This window comes from Hipposideros armiger, unplaced genomic scaffold, assembly GCF_001890085.2.
Source record: "Hipposideros armiger isolate ML-2016 unplaced genomic scaffold, ASM189008v1 scaffold_57, whole genome shotgun sequence".
Lineage (NCBI taxonomy): Eukaryota > Metazoa > Chordata > Mammalia > Chiroptera > Hipposideridae > Hipposideros > Hipposideros armiger.
The window spans coordinates 2,501,823-2,521,503 of NW_017731407.1; the positions used below are offsets into that span (position 1 = coordinate 2,501,823).

Consider the following 19,681-nt stretch of genomic DNA (forward strand, 5'->3'; position numbering starts at 1 on the left):
GCATTGCTTTATTAATATCTATGAAATTAAATAACAGTGATATTTTTAACCCAAACCAAGGTTATCTAGATTTATTTTTTAAAAAAATACCTACTCCTCTGGTTGGATGATCTACAGCATGTGATACACGGCCACTGCCAAGAAAATCAGTGTCCACTTTCCATATACAAGACCCGAAAAATGACTAAAAAAGCAGTACCTTGACACCGCTCTCTAGGGGTTGATACTGAACTGAGAGAGGCAAGTCAAAGAGAAGACAAATGAAGACTGTTACAGGCTAAGTCAGGATATCGTAGAATCTGCTTTCAACCTCTTTGGCTTGATTTAATTCTTAAGAAGTTTCATCTCTGGAGGGGAAAACAAATCTTCAAATTATAACTTCCTAGAGAGTGTTTTAGCAGATTTTAGAGCCCTTTGTATAGTGTGATTTCTGACCTCACAAACTGTCTTGTTTTTATCCCCTATCCTCCTGTTACATTCAGGAAAGCAATGTGAAAATCGGTCTCTTCACTCCATTCTCATTGATTTAACCTAGGAATGTAACTGATAATAAAACTTGGGTCATTTTTAACATTAATTCAAGCAGTTAATATTTCCTCCTAAAATACGAGATTTACTCAACTTTTTTTTCTCTTGGCAAATTTTCTTTCTTTTTGCTACACTATTGTTTTCTCTCTTCCCTGTTTTTGTCATCACCATAAGATTTTATTTGGAGGTCATACGGAAAGAGATGCTCTTTTCACAATCACCAGTGATATGAAATTGTGCATCAGCCGGCAGCAGATACTGAAGGAGGGATGTGGTTAAAAAAAAAACCCTTTTGGAAATCAATTTTTTACCTACCAGGGACTTTTGGGGACTTCAAGGCTGTCGCCCAAGAGTATATTTTGCTGTTTTTAGACAAACCTCTGCCAGTCACTTAAATTTTACAGTTAGACTTACATAGTATGTTTCATTTGAATTTCAATTCAAAGAGTTACGGTCATGATACAGTCTCATATTTGAAAGATCAAATCAAATATATTCCTTTAGTTTGTCTTAAACTAAAGGAAATTATTGTACCAAAACTTTGGATAAACAATTTCAATTTTTAAACAACAGATGTGTCCAAAGTATTCACTGGGTTTATTTATTATTACGCCATTTCAGTTGTTTTAACTGAACTTAATATTTATTTGCTTACTGTTTTACTAAACACTCCACCCTGCTATGACAATTTCTTGACCTTAGACTCCACTTACCACCTCTAGTTATGGTAAAGAACTGATTATGTTGTATTTATAGTGTGGGGGGAACCCTGCTATAGTAATATAGGTTATGATAGTAGTAATAGTGAATCCAAATCTATGGTCAGTTTACATATTCAGATAACATTAATTAATATAACAATCATGAAAAAGGAACCTTTAGTTTAATATTAAGCAACTCAAAGAAAACTATAAAATCTTAGAGTACAATTTTTGCTCAAGCAGTAATTGGGGAAAATATTCCTGAGGCAGATAGTCAGAATAATAAAATAACCAAGGAAAATATAGGATATACAGGTTATTTTAGGGATGACATTATTGCCCTTGGAAAGTCTGCGAATTTCCATTTTGCAGGATTGTTGTGAAAATTAAATGAAATAACCAATGCAAGGCACCTAACACAGTTAGTGCCAGAGTAAGTGCTTATTAATAAATGTTAGCGACTGTTAGTGTTATAATTATTTATATTTTTTATTTCCTAAGCAAAAACTAAAGCTTAGTTTAATGCAGTTCCGGTAATACTTATTCCATGTGCAGTGCACTAGAGATGTCTGCAACAGCCTCTGCCCTCAAGGGTAGGAGTAAAGAGGATACATTAATAAATCCGAGGCAGAATGGGAGTGCAGTGCAGCACAGTGCAACACATTTCACTTTGAACATTATGATCTTCTGATGTATTTGCAGCAGTTGTGTAAATGTTAAAACCACAAGTAATTATTCATTCTCTTCTGTCACGTTCTCTCTAATTTATACTGTCTCAATATTTTTGTTTATAAAAATGACTGGAAGAATGAGCGATTGTGTCAATAATGAACACACCCCCTCATTTTTAGCAAAGAGACAGCCCCCAAATCACAACAAATGAACAATTAAGTGAGTCATAAATCTATCATTCATTGTTAAGTGGAATTTTTTGAAGATGGCAAGGTTCAATATCATTTTTGTGGTGCAATTAGAAACTATCCCTTCAATAAATCAGTACTCAAAAGCAGAATGGTATTTTGAGTGCCTTTCTGTACTGGAAACATCAGGTTGTTAATTTCTTCCTTATTTGCAAATGGAGCCTTTATTCAGAGAGAGGGAGGAATAGAAGGATGCATTCTAAATATGAAACATCTGGCCTCCATAATAATATAGTGTGTTTTGGATTCAAATCAATCCTCTCCCACTTACTGACAAGTCACAGAAGCTCCCTGAACCTCAGTTTCCTCATCTGTCAAAAATTGGGATGATCCCGCCCGACCCCCATGACTGTGAGGACAAATGAGCGCCTGCCTTGCCAACACAAGCCTACTTTATGACACGGACTCTTGCTCATTAGAGAAAACTTCTATCTCACAATCCAGAGCTTGCTGTATGTGCTAAATGTTTAAAGTTCAGTATCTAGCTAGCAGATAGACTGGCTTTCACAAAAGATACTAAACAAAATACATCCAAGAAACATCAAGGACAAGTGGGGCAGATATGAAATCCGTGAAGGTCTGGTTCAGCATCGGGGTGGCATGGGCAAGCAAAAGGGACAGGTCTCTTTTTAGAATGTCTGCTGCCCTCTAACTGGTGCAGCCAAAAATAGCCTTGGCTTTGGTGTATTCTTGGGGTATTTTTTCTGTGAATACACTACAAAAGTCACTGAGGTTTCACAGGAGTTTCTTCTTAGTCTGACATTATGCATTATTGTATTCTTTCCCTAAGAAACCCCCGGATAAAGTGAAGACAGTTTTATGTTTAAGGATCGTCATCATAATCATAATCAGGAGTCTTTACCAGGATAAGAATGAGAAGTCTGATTTGTCCCCATTCTACAGTAGGCATATAGAAATTTTCATCATTCCCAGACTTCTGACCTCCAAAGGTTGTGTGGTTGCCTTTTCCCTTAGAGCTATCCCATGAAAAAGATCTCCTTTCCCCCCACGCTCCCACCCCCCCCCCAAAAAAAACTACAAAAAATAAACCTGTGATTCACAACAGCTGGATAACTTATAATTCCTAGCACTTTTAACAAGGTTCCAGGCATTCGGGTCAAAGTGCATATAGGGCTGAAGTCGAGAAGGTCATAATATTTTTCCACTAAAACTATTTTAAGAGTGTCACTTCCAGTAGAGTAGTAGGTTGTATGAACAAGTCTGCTGTATATATTTTTAAAGAATTTTCTGCAAAAAGACATAAGCTTATTTGAGACACAAAACAATGTCCTGATATTGAAAACTAATTTATTGTAAAACCCTTAAAATGTCAGATATAAAATTAATTGATGGTAGTGGGCATTATTATATATGTGACATCTCTAGTTTAACAAGACAAGTATGCTGTAAATGTTTTCAAAATGGTTCTAATGAAAGAAAAAAAGAAACCTAGGTCAGTAAAATATTTTGCTGAAGTAAAAGCAGAAAACCAGTCTATCAGAGATTCAGCTATATGTTCAACTTCATGTTTTCCTGTGGCAGTTGGCTTCAAATTCCCAAAATTAAGATACCATTAACAAATTACTAAACAAAGTAAATTTTATACATCTATATATTAGAAATTATTTTCCAGATAACAATTAATAACAGATACTATAAAATACTGGGCATTTTACTATTTTGTTAAATGGTTCTGTTGAAAGATGGTCTTTAAATTGACAATAGGCAGGTAAACATCTTTACCCTCCATTACAGGAGAGAAGAATATTGACTAAAATACTCCAAAATCTATTTTTCAAAGCATATTTAATCATCTACTTGAATAGCACACTGAAAGTTAAACAATTGCTCTGACATTCATGTAGCTAAACCCAGTATTTCCTGTTTGTAAATATTTATTTATCCAGAGAGACACCAGAAGTATGGTTCGGAACATCATCATTCTGTGCCTTCCTATATAAGGTCAGCAACTTGTGAACCAGAACAGCTATTTGGACGGCCAAGTGAGCCACGTAAGGTGTTTCTCAAGCTTCCACAACACCTCTGACTCAAGAGGACTAACTTTAATCTTGTGTCTCTTTCAGGTCTCACACTTCCTTTGTATTCCTGTAGTGTTAGAATGAGATTTAACATAAAGCAGTTTTCAAAATCTCAGAGTGTGTTTGATTCTCAAGGAGCTGGGCAGTGAGTGCTGTACTTCAGAGTGTGGACTCAGGACACACTGCTGGGTTCAAATCATGGCTCTCCCAGGTGATCGCTGTTTGATATCGAGCTACTGGACCTCTCTGTTCTTCATTTTTCTCATTATGTAACCCAGGGAGACTATCAGTACCTCATAGGGTTGTCATTGTGAGGACTTAAAGGTCTTTTCTATCCATGCATAATAGCAAACACTTAGATAGCAGTTACTAGGTGACTAGTACTGTTCAGGGTACTTAATGAGTATGCTGTATGTGGTTAGTATTATTGCTAAATAATGCTATATAAAGTGTATGTTATTATTAATATTGCAGTCATCATGTTGGTGATGGCTGCCTCAGGTGAGTATATGGGAGTTCTGATTCAGATTACTTTTATGACTCTTTTTCAACTTATGAAATAACTGCTTAGCATTGAGAAAACTAAGGTTCAGTATGGTTGGAGGAACTCTGTTGGAGATCTCATGACTAGAACTTGGATTTATCTACTTTATTTTTTTCTTTTGTTCATGACTCTCCTCTGCCTTGTAAATGTTCGCATCTCTGCTGCCTCGTGGAGACCTCACCCCTCACACGTTCCATGGCAGGTGCATGCTAACTAGCTCCCCTAGCAGCACCCTAACCCCCTTTCATCTAGCATTTCCACTGCCACTATTATTTTCCTCACACAGAGTTCACAGTGTCACTTCACCACTCACCAACAAACTTTGGCTGCTCATTTTCTGTAGTATGAAGTTCAATATAAAATAGCATGATCTGAGAGGCTTGTGTTAGCCAAGCCTACTTTTCCAGCTTCTCAAAATTTCATACTCTACCAATATCCAGTGTTTCGTCTTCATAGAAATGTTTGTTCTTCTCAAATATAGTCATGACTCTGAGATCTCTCCTGCATTCTCTCTCTGCAGGAAGTCTCCATATGAACCATCTGATAAAATCCTATTCACTCTTACTTACCAGTCTTTCACCATTCTTTTCCTAGGATCTCATGCAGCCCATCTTTTGGTAGAAAGTTCTGTGAGTAAATTGCTGTTGAGATTTATCTTGGTATAGAGACAACCTATGGCAATAAACACTTGTCAGTGTAGAGGAAAAGACCTGATGTCTAAGCATTTTCTTTTTCCTTAGGGAAAATTTCTGCTTTACTTGATTCTACAACTTGCAGTTGGCTAAGGTAATGTGCTTTGAAATGATTAACAGGTGCAACAGGTGAAAAAGAAGCTTCAGTTAACTCTCTATAAACAAATTTAGTGGGTGGGCACTTGCATGATTTCCTGACTTTCATATTATATGGTTGATAAGTAGTTCAGCTCAATGGTGTCCTTGGTCATCGCTATGTAATTATTATCTAAAGAAAATTTTCTCAAGTAGCGTTAAAGAGGAGGGTCCCTCGATGTTTGAAATTAGCAAGTTACTCATAACGTGTTCCGTCCATTCTCATCTCACATTCCTTCAGTAACATAACGTTTAGTGCCATTCCTGAGTAATTCTTTATTTTTAAGCGTCTTTCATATATCCATTTTGTGATCACTTGAAACACTTAAAATGCTAGCATTCTATGTAGTATCACTGCCTCTAATTGCAACAGGATTTTAGAGGAGAGTGAGTTCAGAGTGGTCTGAAATGGTCTGAAGGGCATCATGAAAGATTTAGGACATTAGCTGCTCCTTAAAAAATGAATTCGCATCAAACAGAAGGGCAAACATGGGTTATGGAACTGTTAGAACAAAGACAGGCATTTTCAGAGGACTGTGTGTTTGGCTGTGGCCTTTAGAAATCAGGTGAGATAGACAGAGTGGGTCAAACTCTGCTGAGTCCTGGGAGCCACACAGGGCACTGACTCAACAGGGTTACGTGTGATCTGAAAAAGGAACACGATGTGGAAGCAGTACTTTAAAAAGATTTCCCTGGGTAGGTTGGGACTGTACATTAGATTTAATATCACACATTTGCACATGAGCTTGCCTACAGCTTCAGGAGCTCGCAACCTTCCTGAAGCCCATCTTAAGGGCCCATTAAGAACCCTTTAACTAGAAACCAAGGAACCACAGAGGGGTTATTGAAAAACTTAGTCAAATCGTGATGAAAGCCAAACCAGGATGGTGGCAGTGGAGATGGAGAGAGGGATTTTTGAGGAAAAATTCACAAGATTTGGTATCCAATTGGATATACAGTTGGAAGAGGGAAAGGGAATAGTCAAAATGACAATTTGGGAGACTAGAAAAAAGATTATGCCCATGAAAAAATTAGCTTTGATCCACAAGGACTAGTTTCTGTTCTGTGCTTAATATTTTTTATATGCTTGCTTTTATAACTGAAAGTTCCAGAAAAAAAAATAGTGAAAAGACTCATAATGTTTAAATATCCAAATAAGAGAAAATTTTAGAACTTTGGGCTCAAAAGAGAGCTGCATGCTCAATTGAGCTCTGTGAGACAAGGCAAAATGTCCTCCTCACTACAACTTAAGCCAGGAATATGTTCTTTGAATTTACAGCTTCTTAAAATAGGAGTCAATAAAAAAAAAATAAAAAAAAAGCAGCAAGTGTTTTCAAGTTAACTGGAGAGAAAAAAATTTTTTTTCTCCTAACACCACATTTCAAGTTCTGTATATTTACACTAGTTTAATATGAGTGTTTAGAAACTTGTAACCAATTGAGGTAGAGTCTCTTATCCTTCATCCAAATTATATCATGAATGCTTAAATTGTTTTATGTTATGTGAAACAATATTTTTAATCAAATGAAACTATAAAACAAACTGACTCTGAAGTTGGTCTGTTCTTCATTTTCTTATAATCTATAATCAGGAAATCCATTCACTCATGCTTTATAATTTTTGTGCTTTTAAGTGGTCCAGGGAATGTGACATCTGTGTACAGTCACATCTAAATTGATAATTGTTCTGGCGGAGGGTCGTTTTAAAACATAGCATGAAGCAAGGTTGAATCTATATATTAAAAGGTTATTGCGAGGTGGTGTTTCCCACCTCTCTGACCCTGGACTTTGAACAAGACTTTTCTCTCTGGTGAATTTATCTTATGGTAGGACAACGGCCTCAACGCAGGCCACAGCGTTTGGAGTGAGGAGGAGGCCGTGGTTTCCGAGCTGGTTTAAATGCAGGCTCTTCTTAGCAGCAAACCACATGCATGTATTCATCATTGATTTTCAAATGATAGGTTTCTATATCACTGGTTTAGGATCCACAGTCTTGCATTCCTGAATCTATATTATGCCAGAAGAATAACAACTTGGTGGCTGGAAACAGAAATGGTTATTATACGGCTCCAAAATGCTAGCTGGCACAATATGCTAAAAAGAGCAGAAATTCGCCGGTAAAAGGCAGAATTTATTTGTTCTTAAAAATAACTTTATGCTCTAAAAATATGAATTTAAGAAGTGTCATCATGGTTCAAAATATTTTATATTCAATATGTAAACACCTTAAAATATGAGTAATCTTCTAAAAATGGCATAATTTCCAAATAACAGGAAATATTCCAAGAAGAAAATAGAATGCTTTTCAAGTCAACTTTTTTTCATATTTAGGCCATTTATTGGATTAAAAATAAAATGTATGTTTAGTTGTTTTTTGTTTTCCCTACTGCTGACCCAAGTTATTGTTTAAAATGTGAGTTAAACGATGTAGGCTTTGTTGGAATTTCTCAGAGTTTACTGTAGAAAATGTTTCTTAAAAAAAAAACTTTTCTCAGAGCCTCTGTGAAGCATTTCCATTTTCGCACACTGGCCCAGTGCTTGTCATATCACAGGACAACACATTTCACGAAGCGGTTTTACTTCCTTTTAACAAAATAACTCCTCCATGCAAACCAGTATCAACATCGACCAAGCCAGGGTTTTAGTTTCTTCTGATCTACTCAAGCTTCATTGCACTGCTTAACTGACTTTGTTTTCCCCCTTCTTTTGAAATTACCCAGCTAATTTTCCATTTGATTGTTTATTTAAACCAGACCTCACGCAGACTTAATAAATAAGCGACATATGTATTCAGTGTGTCAGTCTGGACGTCAGCCGACAGAAAAGTATAGTGCAAATTTTGTCTTGGTTTTCTCATTCCCTTTTTACCCAATAGAATCTATTAATTAAAACTGAAGTCCTGACATATTCACAATAATGATTCAAATATAAAACAAATACTCAATATAAATAAAATCCTCTGAGCATTCCATTTTCTCAAGTGTTTTTCTATGAATATATTCTTTGTATTTCTCCTGCTGATAAAAGGTAAATAAATGTGTTTGTTTCATATAATAACTTTTGCCATGGAAAGCTGTCCAAAATAACTGTAAAGGAAAAATTTGGCTTTCAACATATTTGTTGGCTTTAGAGATGTTAGCCAATTTTCTTGAAGTCTATTTTAGAAGAGTAGTTTATATTCAAATTCAACCAACATTTTTTAAGCAACTACTGTGTACTCGACACATGTTTGGGGGTATTTCGTTTGTTTTATTTTGGGAAATTTTTCCCCCAGTAATGTGGAGAATTTTATGCATAATCCAATGACAGATTTAGTCTTGTAGTTATTTGTTATATATTCAGCCTGTTTATTCATGCATAAAATGAGACAGGTAAATGAATGGATATGAAGAACAATTGTGCTCTATGCAGTGTGCCTCAAATATATTCTAATTCAAAAGATGTTCCCATAAATATCTCCTGAAACACACCTGTACTTTGCCTTCCCAATTCTTCATCTCTAGCTCAGGCTATCACAATAGTTTCCAGACTGATCCAGACTACCAGGCCTCCCTAATTATAGGCTATCCCAATGCAAACAGATCATTCTGTCCACGTAGAGACCTGCATTTCTTCTGCTCAGCAGCCTTCACAGATCTCCGTTTCCACCATTTAAACCCAAGCCTTGTTAGCCTCCAGTTCTGGGCCTCCGTAGCTCAACCTCCATGTCCCTCCAGAAGCTCCAACACTCCTCTCTTTTCGTGGGTTCCTTTCTAACCGGGTTCCTCAGTGTCCCAGGCCATGCTCTGTAAATTCCCTCCTCAGCCCTTTCCCAATGCCCAATCCCAAACCCAACGTATTTTACTCTCTCTTCTCTTTTTCCAAGGCCCACATCAATTCCTGCCTCTTACATGAATGTTTATGGTTTAAGGTCTTCCTTCCTGGGGACTCAGTAACACTTAATCTGGATTCCTCTGTGGGCACCTCACCCTGGGCTGCCTTGTCTTGGTTTGTGCGTTTTGCACATTATGTGTACTAGAATATCACAGAGCAGTTTCAGGGCCTTTGAGGACTAGGGCCTGGTCTTTGCATCCCCACTGGATAGCACACAGCCTCATTTATCCTGGAGTAACAGATACTTGGGTTTTACGGGAATGATGGCAATAACAACGAGGTTTGACTCTCTCCTTTAGAGAGCTTCAGAAAGTAGCCATCTAGTTTTCCAGCAAGAATAGTTGAATCACGTGGTTGGTGTTTCTTCTTCTCCAATCGGAGGCAGTGGGGAAAGCCAGCCGGTGACTTTCTGCCTCAGCTCATGTTGCATCAGCTCCCTCGTAGCTCTCCCTGCCACAGAGCAGTATATTTTGAATTATGAGATATAGAGACCTCCAGATAGCCATTTACAGTTAGTAGGAGGCTAAACATCAGAGACCTAAGAAAACCCTTTCAGTGTTCACGTTAGATGGCTATTCCCGTGCCTCAGTGAATCGGCGTTTTAGTGGAGGCACCATCCCTTCGTTTCAGCTCCTGAGAAGGAGTCCTGCTTTTTGAAGTTCCTCACGTGCAGGAAATCCAGCCTTCAGGGTTGTACACTGAACTTAGCGAGGAGAGCAAACGAGACAGAAGAAAACCATAGGGAGAAATCACTCAAAGGAGAGGGGAACTGAACAGCAAGCTGTGTAAGAGGCTATTCTTCCTGCGTGTCCTAGAAATTACCATCTTGCTGGTATGCCCTTTCTTCATTTAAGGACACACAGACATACAAAATAAAACCCAAACCATTGAACTGAAAGAGTGAGTCACGCCAGCCAGGCCTCCGCCAAGCCAGTCAATTAAAGTGCAGGACCAATTCTGTGCTTTTCTTAGACCTTGAATGACTGTCTGACTTTCTTCCCGAATTTTTTTTAGTAGGAGAAAAAGCATATGTTGATTTCTGAGCGAGTTGATATATAGAAGCTGTCTTCTCATTAGAGGTTTTTAATCTTCCCACAGAGGAATATTAAATAACTGATTGGGTTGCTCTTCACATGGAGGTTTCATCAGTCATCCTGTAGACTTTCTGTCTGTTATTGTATGTTTTATGCTGTTAAGCTTTTATTCTTAATCTCACATTGTGTATTCTCTAGAAACATATTTGAATCTGGAGTTCCTCCTGAGTGCTTTCTTTCATTGTTTTGTGTTAACAGGGAACGGGTATGGCAATCCCCGAAACTCACCAGGTCTGCTGGTCTCACCTGGTAACTTGAACAAGAATATGCAAGCAAAATCTCCTCCCCCCATGAACTTAGGAATGAATAACCGTAAACCAGATCTCCGGGTTCTTATTCCACCAGGCAGCAAGAATACGATGCCATCAGTGGTAATGCAAAACTACCTTTTAAATAAATGTTGATCATGTTTTGTGTATGTTTTGCTGTTTTTGTATTTGTCTAACTTCATGAATTGCTTACGTGCTCCCAGAAAATTAACACATCAGTGCAACTGCTGGAGCCCTGTTTGTATTTAGCTATTATTTCTGGTAATTGGTTCACATTTCCCTTTTCCATGTAAAAAAGAACCAACTTTCAATAAACTCCACTGTAGTACTGGTGTTCTGAGGCAAAGAAAACATTTCCTTTTAAGGCCTCCAATTTATAGTTAGAAAAAAATATATGTATTACCTATTACTCTGCTTATGGGACACGTGGTTCAACCAATAATAGAATCAGATTCACAGAATGAGGTTTTTCATAACAGATTTTTACAATATTGAACTATCTATGTCCTCAAGGTGCTGACAATGAAAAGTCTTTTTTCGTAATTTCTAAATGAATTTGTTAATTGGCGATTCTTTTCTTAGGTATATTACAGTAATAGTGTTTAATGCATCACATACCTGTACACTGCCTCGATTCATCTTTCTATGTATGTGCGTCATACAAATAGCGACCTCTCAAAAGCAAATTGTTTTCAAATCCTAGGCCTTTTGAAAGCAAAGGTTATATTTTACATTTTAAAAAAAAAGTTGTGGCCCTTGTAAGAATAAGTAAATTAATGTGAAATATACATATAAATAATATCCCAGACTCGATCATTTCTCTTTCTCCTGGGTTTGCAGGGCTAAGATGAAGATCATATTGTGAAACTAAATTCAACAACAAAGAGACTTACATCAGTGTTCTCCAAATTAGCTTTGCTTAAGAGCGAGGACCTTTAAAACCAAGATTCAGTAGACAAATTTAGATCATTCTGCAAATACATTTTTTCCCCCTTTCTGTGCTCTGTGGCAAGCTTCAGGGTAAAACAGTCCTGCAAGCTGATTAGTTTATTATGGCACACTGCAGATTAATTTTGAATATCAACCAAAAAAAATCACATAATATGCAACATTCCCTTAGGAAAAGACTGGATCTAATAAATAAAACCTCCCACAGGGCCATAGCCGAGCAGTGTGGGCCATGCATGGCAAGCTCTCTATCAGCAGATAGAGTCCAAGCCCCTTAACGCTGATGCTTTCGCAGGGGTTCTGTGAGTGGTCGGCCAGGTCTCTCCCTGGCCACCAGGTGCAATTTCCCCTCCTCCAGCAAGTAGGATTTCAAAAACCAATCTTCCCTCCCCCCCCAAAAAAAATGTGATGGTGAAATAATGAAGGTTGAGACAGTGAGTGACCTGTGCTGAAAACTGGATAGATTGACTTCACATTTGAGACAAACAGCTCATTAAGGGAAACAAAGAATGTCTTTGGAAGGAATTATCTTTAGAGTCTGGTTTTTAAAAACTATTTAAACTGTTGTGTCTATTAGAAGATGCTTTTCCTTGTGTTGAAAAGATTTTGATCCATTACAAATATTTAGACACTAATTTATGAAACTCCTTCCCCATGCTCTCAGTCTGAGGATGTCGACCTGCTTTTGGTAAGTGGCAAGTGTGCTCCCCTAAAGTGGCATGGGCAAGGAGAGAAACCTAAAGCGACTTTTAGGTGGAGCGGTAGCGCTAGTAAAATGGGAAGATTTTGGAAATTATCATTGTGTCAACATTGATTATATTTAAATACCATTAATTTCAGGTATCACTCACAGGTGAAAAGCATGTCAAGTTATTTATTTTTCTGTGTTCTGTAAGTGAAGGGCATGTTTTCCATTTATTTTAGGTCTTAATTAATTCATAGTAAAATTCTAACACAAAAAAAAATCCTTAGTTACTTAAAACCATGAGATACTTTGTTTTCTAAGAAATTTGAGCCTCATGATCTTTAAATTTATGTGCATCTTTAATCTCCTTGCTGTAAGGGGTTAAATATAAATGTTAGCTGCCTTGCCATCTATTGTAGTTTGAGGTAAGTTTAGAAGAATCTGAAAAAAGTGGTCAGAGCACCACCTTCTGGTCAGAATATAGCATGACACTACCCATCTGCTCCGCTGTATGTAGAACTGAGGATAAAACCACGGTAGTCGATTTTAATTTTTTTTTAATTTGCATTTGAATAAAAATTGAAACAATGGAAGTACAGTATACATATTTCATCAGTTTTCAACATAGTCTGTTTTTACCCATAATAAAGCTATGGTACTTGTTACTAGTTCAGTTGCCTAGGAGATACTGATGTAATGGGTTACTATGGCAACAACTGGTCTCTTGAAGGATTGTAAATGATAGGGTTGGCAGAGTTCATAGAGACACATGTTAAATGATTAATTTCATGAGATTTGTACCAGGTTATATTTTTATGTGCAAAAATAATACTGAAATATAATATTTTTAACTTTAAAAAAATTCCACCAATATTGTCTTTTTTATTTACTTTAAAAGAATCAAAGGATAAATAACTCCCAGTCTGCTCAGTCATTGGCTACCCCAGTGGTTTCCGTAGCAACTCCTACTTTACCAGGACAAGGGATGGGTGGATATCCATCAGCCATTTCAACAACATATGGTACCGGTGAGTAGCTCTGCCATGTTCAAATAGTACATGAAATACTTTTTATTAAAAAGCAAGATGAAAAAGATAGTACCTTTTTAGTAGGCTATGAGGTTGTATTTAGTACCTGTGGTGTCCAGAGCACTATACCATTACCTGTTCATTACTAAGACAAAGTGAGTATCCACATTTTTTTTTAAGTGACCGAAAATTTTACTAACCCATCCTGAGATCAATATAGAAGAACAATTTCAAGGAAAATGAGCTGTTATTTCTTTGATGTAATAGAAAGTTCGCTTCCTCGAGATTGCTTCAAAAACATTTCTAGGTCATCATTTATGTATATACTGTAATACCGTATTGTAGTTCTAATAAAGGATTGCAAGCTGTACTACTTTGAAGCTTCCATGGAATACTTATTTTTTGATACGTAGTGTATCTCTTTTAAATTAAAGTTGTCCCTGGTGTTTTTTTCTCCTTCTTCCCACCCCAAAAGTATTAAAACAATGTATAACGATCATTAAATAATGCCAATAGAATATTTTAAAAATCAAAAATGTTTCTTCTAGTTATCATGTGGCAGTTTCCAAATTAAATATTTTCCCTTACTGTCTGATTTTTTTATCTAGAGTACTCTCTGAGTAGTGCAGACCTGTCATCTCTGTCTGGGTTTAACACCGCCAGCGCTCTTCACCTGGGGTCAGTAACTGGCTGGCAACAGCAACACCTACATAACATGCCGCCATCCGCCCTCAGCCAACTGGGGTAAGCAATATGCTTTCTTTCATAATACACTGTTAGGATGCATTTTTAAACGACAAATGGCAGTCTCTAAAAAATGTGATCTGTCCCATTAGAGGACGTAACATTCTACTTCATCAAAATCTGAAAGTAATTATCAGATCAATATCTTTCAAGTAGCTTAAATATTACTTTCCTTATTCTTTAAGAGGAGGGGAAGCTCTGTGACAACGACGTGAATTATTTCCCTATTGTTTTCGGCTATGTTTATTTCCACTTCTATCAAAAATAAAGATGTAGTTACGTTTTCACATAGTTCATGTGGGACATAAGAAGACAGTTATATAGTTATAAGTTCTTTAAGCTTTTTGAGATATGTAAGAATCCTCACTTAGCATAAACCACATAGCTCAGGCTAATGTTTACATCATAACCATAGGATCAACTATTCCATTGATTTTATATATTTATAATAATACTCATAGTATAGTTACATGTTTATAGATATTGGATGAATATAAATATACGTGTATATGTACATACATATACTAATTACCTAAATTTGGGTATAAAAATAATTTTTGTTGTTTTCTGGTCAGAAGATGTGTATTTCTGCCCCCTTGTGGTAGTTTTGAGGTATGTCTGTATCATAGAAATGACTCCTGTCATTAAACTCTGGAAGTGTTCAAACCTTTAAAAAGCCTTGAATTCACATTTCACACCACCTGTAAAACAAATAATTTTATTTTAGCGTTTAAGACATGAATCAAAGACCGGACATTAAGTTTCACTAATAACTCCAAAACTGCACTTAATCTTCAGAAGAAAATACTAGGAGGATATAAAATATTTAAAGATAACAAGTTTTTATATTTTGGAAACATTCTGTATGCCTAGCTCACTTTTACTTTTCTACCAAGCCATTTGGTTAGAATAGTTAACTAGCTGTACGTTTCTATTTCTAAGGAGATGGTAAGCATAAGACACTAAGTAGAATAAAAATCACTGATTGATACTACAACTTCATCTCTCTTGCTCTCCCCCTGCCCCACCAGCTTTCAGTAGAATTGATTTCACATATATTAGTGCTGTGGTAATGGAGTCTTCAATCCATTCACCATTGGCTTATGTACATCCTTACTCACTAATCACTATTGTTGAAAATCTAACCTTTCATATAAATCATAAAATAAATTCACATGACATTATTACTCTCCTGTCTTGAATGATTGTTAACTTTAAAGATATATTAAATATTGATACGCAATAGAGTTTTTTTAGGACATTTAAATTTCCTCAGAAATGTTAACCTTCCAAGTAGACATTTATTTCAATAACTTTTTCAGGTAGTTATCACTAAGTACATCATACCATCCAGGCAATCTTAAAATACATACACTTCTGCGGCTCACCAGTGGATCCACTGTACATGCTTTTTGGCAAAAAATAAACATAGCTGCTTACTTTTCATTTTTCACAAAATACATCCTTTAGAGGACTAGATTTCCTTAGAAATTATCAGTGTCAGAAATTATATTATTTTCCCTGAATGTGGCTTTCTTTTGTTTTTAATAACATCTGACAATTTGCATTTTACATATAAAACACATTTAACAATACTACAATTTTAAAATTCTCTCCTATTACATAAAGAATCTAATTCTCTGTTGCTTTTAATAGATGCTTCAGTAAATGAGAAAAGATAGCACTGGACTAGAGAGAAACTGAATTACAACAGCCAAGGATGAAGCATTTTGTTTAGTTTGATTTGTTTACAACATCATTCTCATGGTGCATAATTTCACTCTGAATTTGGTCGATGAGTTTTTATTGCACTTAATCACTTCCCTTATCCCTCAGATAGGATACCACTTCCAGTCCTAATTTTGGCCCACCTACTTACTTACCTTCCTCCTTCCCTCACTTCCTTCCTTCCTTTGCGCTCTCTCTCTCTCTCTCTCTCTCTCTCTCTCTCTCTCTGAGTAGCTTCTCAATAGGAGATTCCTTCAAATGAACTAGCACATGCTCACACAACTAAATATTAAACTGTTTTTCTCAAATCCCAAGTTGTAATAGTTATGTAAAATAAATTATATGAGCTGCCTTAATGTCTTACCGTGTAAATTAATTTTAAAAAACTGATATTTTTCCTGGCTAAAGTAGCCTCATACACTTGTATGGTGGGTTCACATTCTTTTGGATCGATCACAGTGTTCAAAGCAGAGTAAAATACATTTCAGCTCTACCAAAGTGGGTCTTCCCGGCAGCCCGAGAGGGTCACCCCCATTCTTTCTCAAAATTGAAAAGTACAAAAGAGACCTTCGTATTTAGTTCATGAAAATACATTTAACTCTTCAAAGCTATACTTTTAATACTATCTAGTGTTTTATTTTTATCTAAGCAAGTTAGGCACATGGCATAAACTGATTTGATGTAGGGAGCAGAGGTGACTGGAAGAAGGAAGCTGCCATCAAGGGTTAGTGAAAGTCGTTTGAATACTAAGAATTGAGAAAAATGACCTTCACGTTTCTGGGTGTTTTTCTCCTACCACCTAAAAAAGGGCAACCTGTTTTCTGGAAATACTTCTGTGTATCATCTTTGTTGATGTATACACTGAGAGAGGTCACTCTGAGTAAAGATGACTTTTAAAAGTTTAGGTTTAAATATAGTTTGATAGTCTAATTTCCAGGCAGTGGCAGTAAGCAGTTTGAATAAAACTACCCAGTCATGTTTCATTACTGAACCGTCATGGGAAAGGGTAGGTGTTGTCACAGTTGGAAGGCATCTGTAGTAGATGAGAACTTGCAGCAGGACTAGATACAGGAAACTTGTATGTCTAGCTTCTATCCTCACCTCCCGCCCCCCGCCACCCACCTGTTTATCACCCACACATATGAAGCATTTCATAATTGTCTGTGCCTATAAAAATTTTGTTCTCAAGAATAAGTAAACCAACATGGTTATATCTAAACCTAGCATGTATACAGCTAAGTGATTTTTAATGTTTTTTTTCTTTTCAAGAAAAATACTTCCTTGATAACAGAAACTAGTCAATTAAATGTCATCCTGTTTTGACTCCTCTGCCACAGTATAATGAAGCCGAATCTCAGATACCACTTGCATTTCATTACAGTGGATTTAGTGTCCCCAGAACTACTCAAAATGCTTCATATATGCTTTCAGTGTCAAATGAAATGCCACCAAATAGGACTGGCCTATTTGTTCCTAGGAAGGGATAAACAGTAATTGTCATGTCTTTTATGGGGAGGAGATGCAGCAAAACCTGTACAAGCCAGTTGACATTGGGAGATACAGCTTCCAAAAGCTTTGTTAAAGAAATAGCATTTTGATTATATTACTTTTTGCTTAATTTATCCAGATGAACTGCTTTTACTGATCCAACTCACCAAAATTTTTTTTTCATTTTCCATGTCCCCCGCCTGTGAAGACACAATCTAGATGTCAAAGGGCAGACAAAAATATGTATTGATATGCCACTTTATTTTCAGACTCCTAATTGGCATTCATTATTAAACAGTTGTGTGATTCATGGTAGACATTTCATTAAATTTTAGTGAAATGGTCTTTCTTACCCAGAGTCAGAAAAATTCTTTCTTCCAAAAATCAAAAGATGATTTTTTTCTGACATCAAAATGGATCATTAAGTAACATTGAACCAAGATAAAATATTCCACCATTATGGATCCTTTTGAAATATAGGTATCCCCCCACACACATTTTAATATCTTCTTGATTTAAAAATTACTTAATTAAAACTCTTAGAAAATTAGTATACTAATATAGACTGTAAAACAAAAAATATAAAGAAATACAAGTATAAACAGGTGATTGAAAATTATATCCACTCGCTGTAGTATCTTGATGTAAATGCTAAAACCGCTTTGATTCTATAAGATAATAAAAGCCAGAGAAAGAAAAACTTAATAGGGAAACAAATAATTCTCCTTTGTTATTCTTGACATTAGCTCATCTATTAATAAGAGAAGGAAAGTAATTCTTTGCCAGTAGGTGGTGCTTTTGTATAAAACATCACTCAAAGATAAACTCATTTCTGACTAATTTTATATCTCTATACATCTTGAGCCTGAATTGCATCTTCCAAAAAGCCAGCCCCAAGTTACTCCACTTCTTCATCTGAAATACATACCCATTTTCTCACCACTCATAATAACGTTTTTAATGCCATCTAATTCTCTCCATTGGAAAATAACAAAATCACATACATGGGTAGATAGGTTTGCGTTCCTTTGTTTAAAATGGGTGTGTCTATTATGGATTATCCCTTGCTGTGACTCTTCCTCAGTCAAAAAGAGATTTCCGTATTCTCTCGACAATATGGGCAAGTAATGCTGACTCTAGCCATAGATGTCAGTGCAATCAGAATGTAAGAACAATGCAATCATCTTAAAACTGACATCGGAAATGTTACTATGGTTTATCCTGACCCATTGCTGATCTATACTTAAGGGCTTAATGCTTTTCCCGCCAGAATTTCAAGTATCTAAATTCTCCCACATTTTTGGAAAAGGGCAAGTTATACTTTCCTGGAACAAATGAGGACTAAAGGTTATAAACACTGTAAAATCACACTAGATCCTTCTTTACGAAACCTTTTCTTAGGCAAATTCAGATTCACCGACCAATGCCAATGATAGATAAGAGGCGTGGTCCCCTGAGCCCCCCAGAAGGGCAAGACTAGCAATAAGAGGTAAAGTTAAGATAATTGCAGAAAATAAACAGCATTTTTATCCCATTTAGCAGAGAATGGATGACTAAAGAAAGTAAAATTATATTAGTTTTAGTGGGGTAGGAAGCCTAAGTGGTTTTAACCAATATTTAAAATTTCTGCAGACAATTTCAACCTCCTTCCTCCTTCCTCTCCTTTCCCCTCTCCCAAGCTTTTCACCAGATATGGTTAGAGATAGCCTCTTATGGATTCTGTTAATTCAAAATTTGAACTTTTTCCCCTTTCTCTGAAGACGATGCAACTTAATGTGTATGTGCTTATTAAATTGAGGGAAACATTTATATCCATAATAAGCTTTTTACAATAATTTTCAAACACTGGCATTAGTAAATCAAGGAAGTCTAATTCAAAAGCTAAACACTAGATCTTAAATCTTAGATTATATTTTGGAACTAGTCTAGGGAGAAATCCCATAGAAACAGAAAATGCTTTTTCCAGCGTGTCTTGTTAAACCTTTCCGAACCGGTAACCTATACATTTAGGGAGCCTGTCAGAGACTAGAGGTGTGATTCATGAGCCTGGACCAGTTAAATACTGTAATTACTACCGGGCAAATCAACAGAGGCATCCTAAATCGCTCTAAGAAGGCAATGCCCTTACGTGCTTCTAAGCACGTTCTTCTCCCTCTGGGCATGCTCTGGTGTCTATGAGAGTCTTTAAGCTGATGTTTTATGTAATTGTGAGTTCCTGGGGGCTCCAGGCCTCCTCCATCTGTAACTGGGTTTCCTTTCCTCCTAC

At 36.4% G+C, this 19,681-nt stretch overlaps 1 protein-coding gene and 1 long non-coding RNA gene across 22 annotated transcripts in view; one reads left to right on the forward strand and one right to left on the reverse strand.

The window, feature by feature from the left end:
* The window catches only part of MEF2C (myocyte enhancer factor 2C), a 185,430-nt gene that overhangs the window by 161,035 nt on the left and 4,714 nt on the right, over positions 1 to 19,681 (forward strand). For 16 of the 21 annotated variants that reach the window (XM_019641123.1, XM_019641124.1, XM_019641129.1 and 13 more), the window contains 4 exons: positions 10,724 to 10,896; positions 12,407 to 12,430; positions 13,326 to 13,455; positions 14,064 to 14,199. In XM_019641123.1, the coding sequence (XP_019496668.1) occupies positions 10,724 to 10,896; positions 12,407 to 12,430; positions 13,326 to 13,455; positions 14,064 to 14,199 (463 nt within the window). The remainder of the gene's footprint in view (positions 1 to 10,723; positions 10,897 to 12,406; positions 12,431 to 13,325; positions 13,456 to 14,063; positions 14,200 to 19,681) is intronic. The other 5 variants (XM_019641133.1, XM_019641137.1, XM_019641132.1 and 2 more) reach the window with 1 other exon arrangement.
* Positions 3,865 to 19,674, reverse strand: LOC109381984 (uncharacterized). Its single transcript, XR_002123852.1, has 3 exons — positions 17,583 to 19,674; positions 14,732 to 14,900; positions 3,865 to 5,404 (listed from the first exon to the last, which is right to left on the reverse strand). It is a non-coding gene; the product is annotated as an uncharacterized LOC109381984 (long non-coding RNA).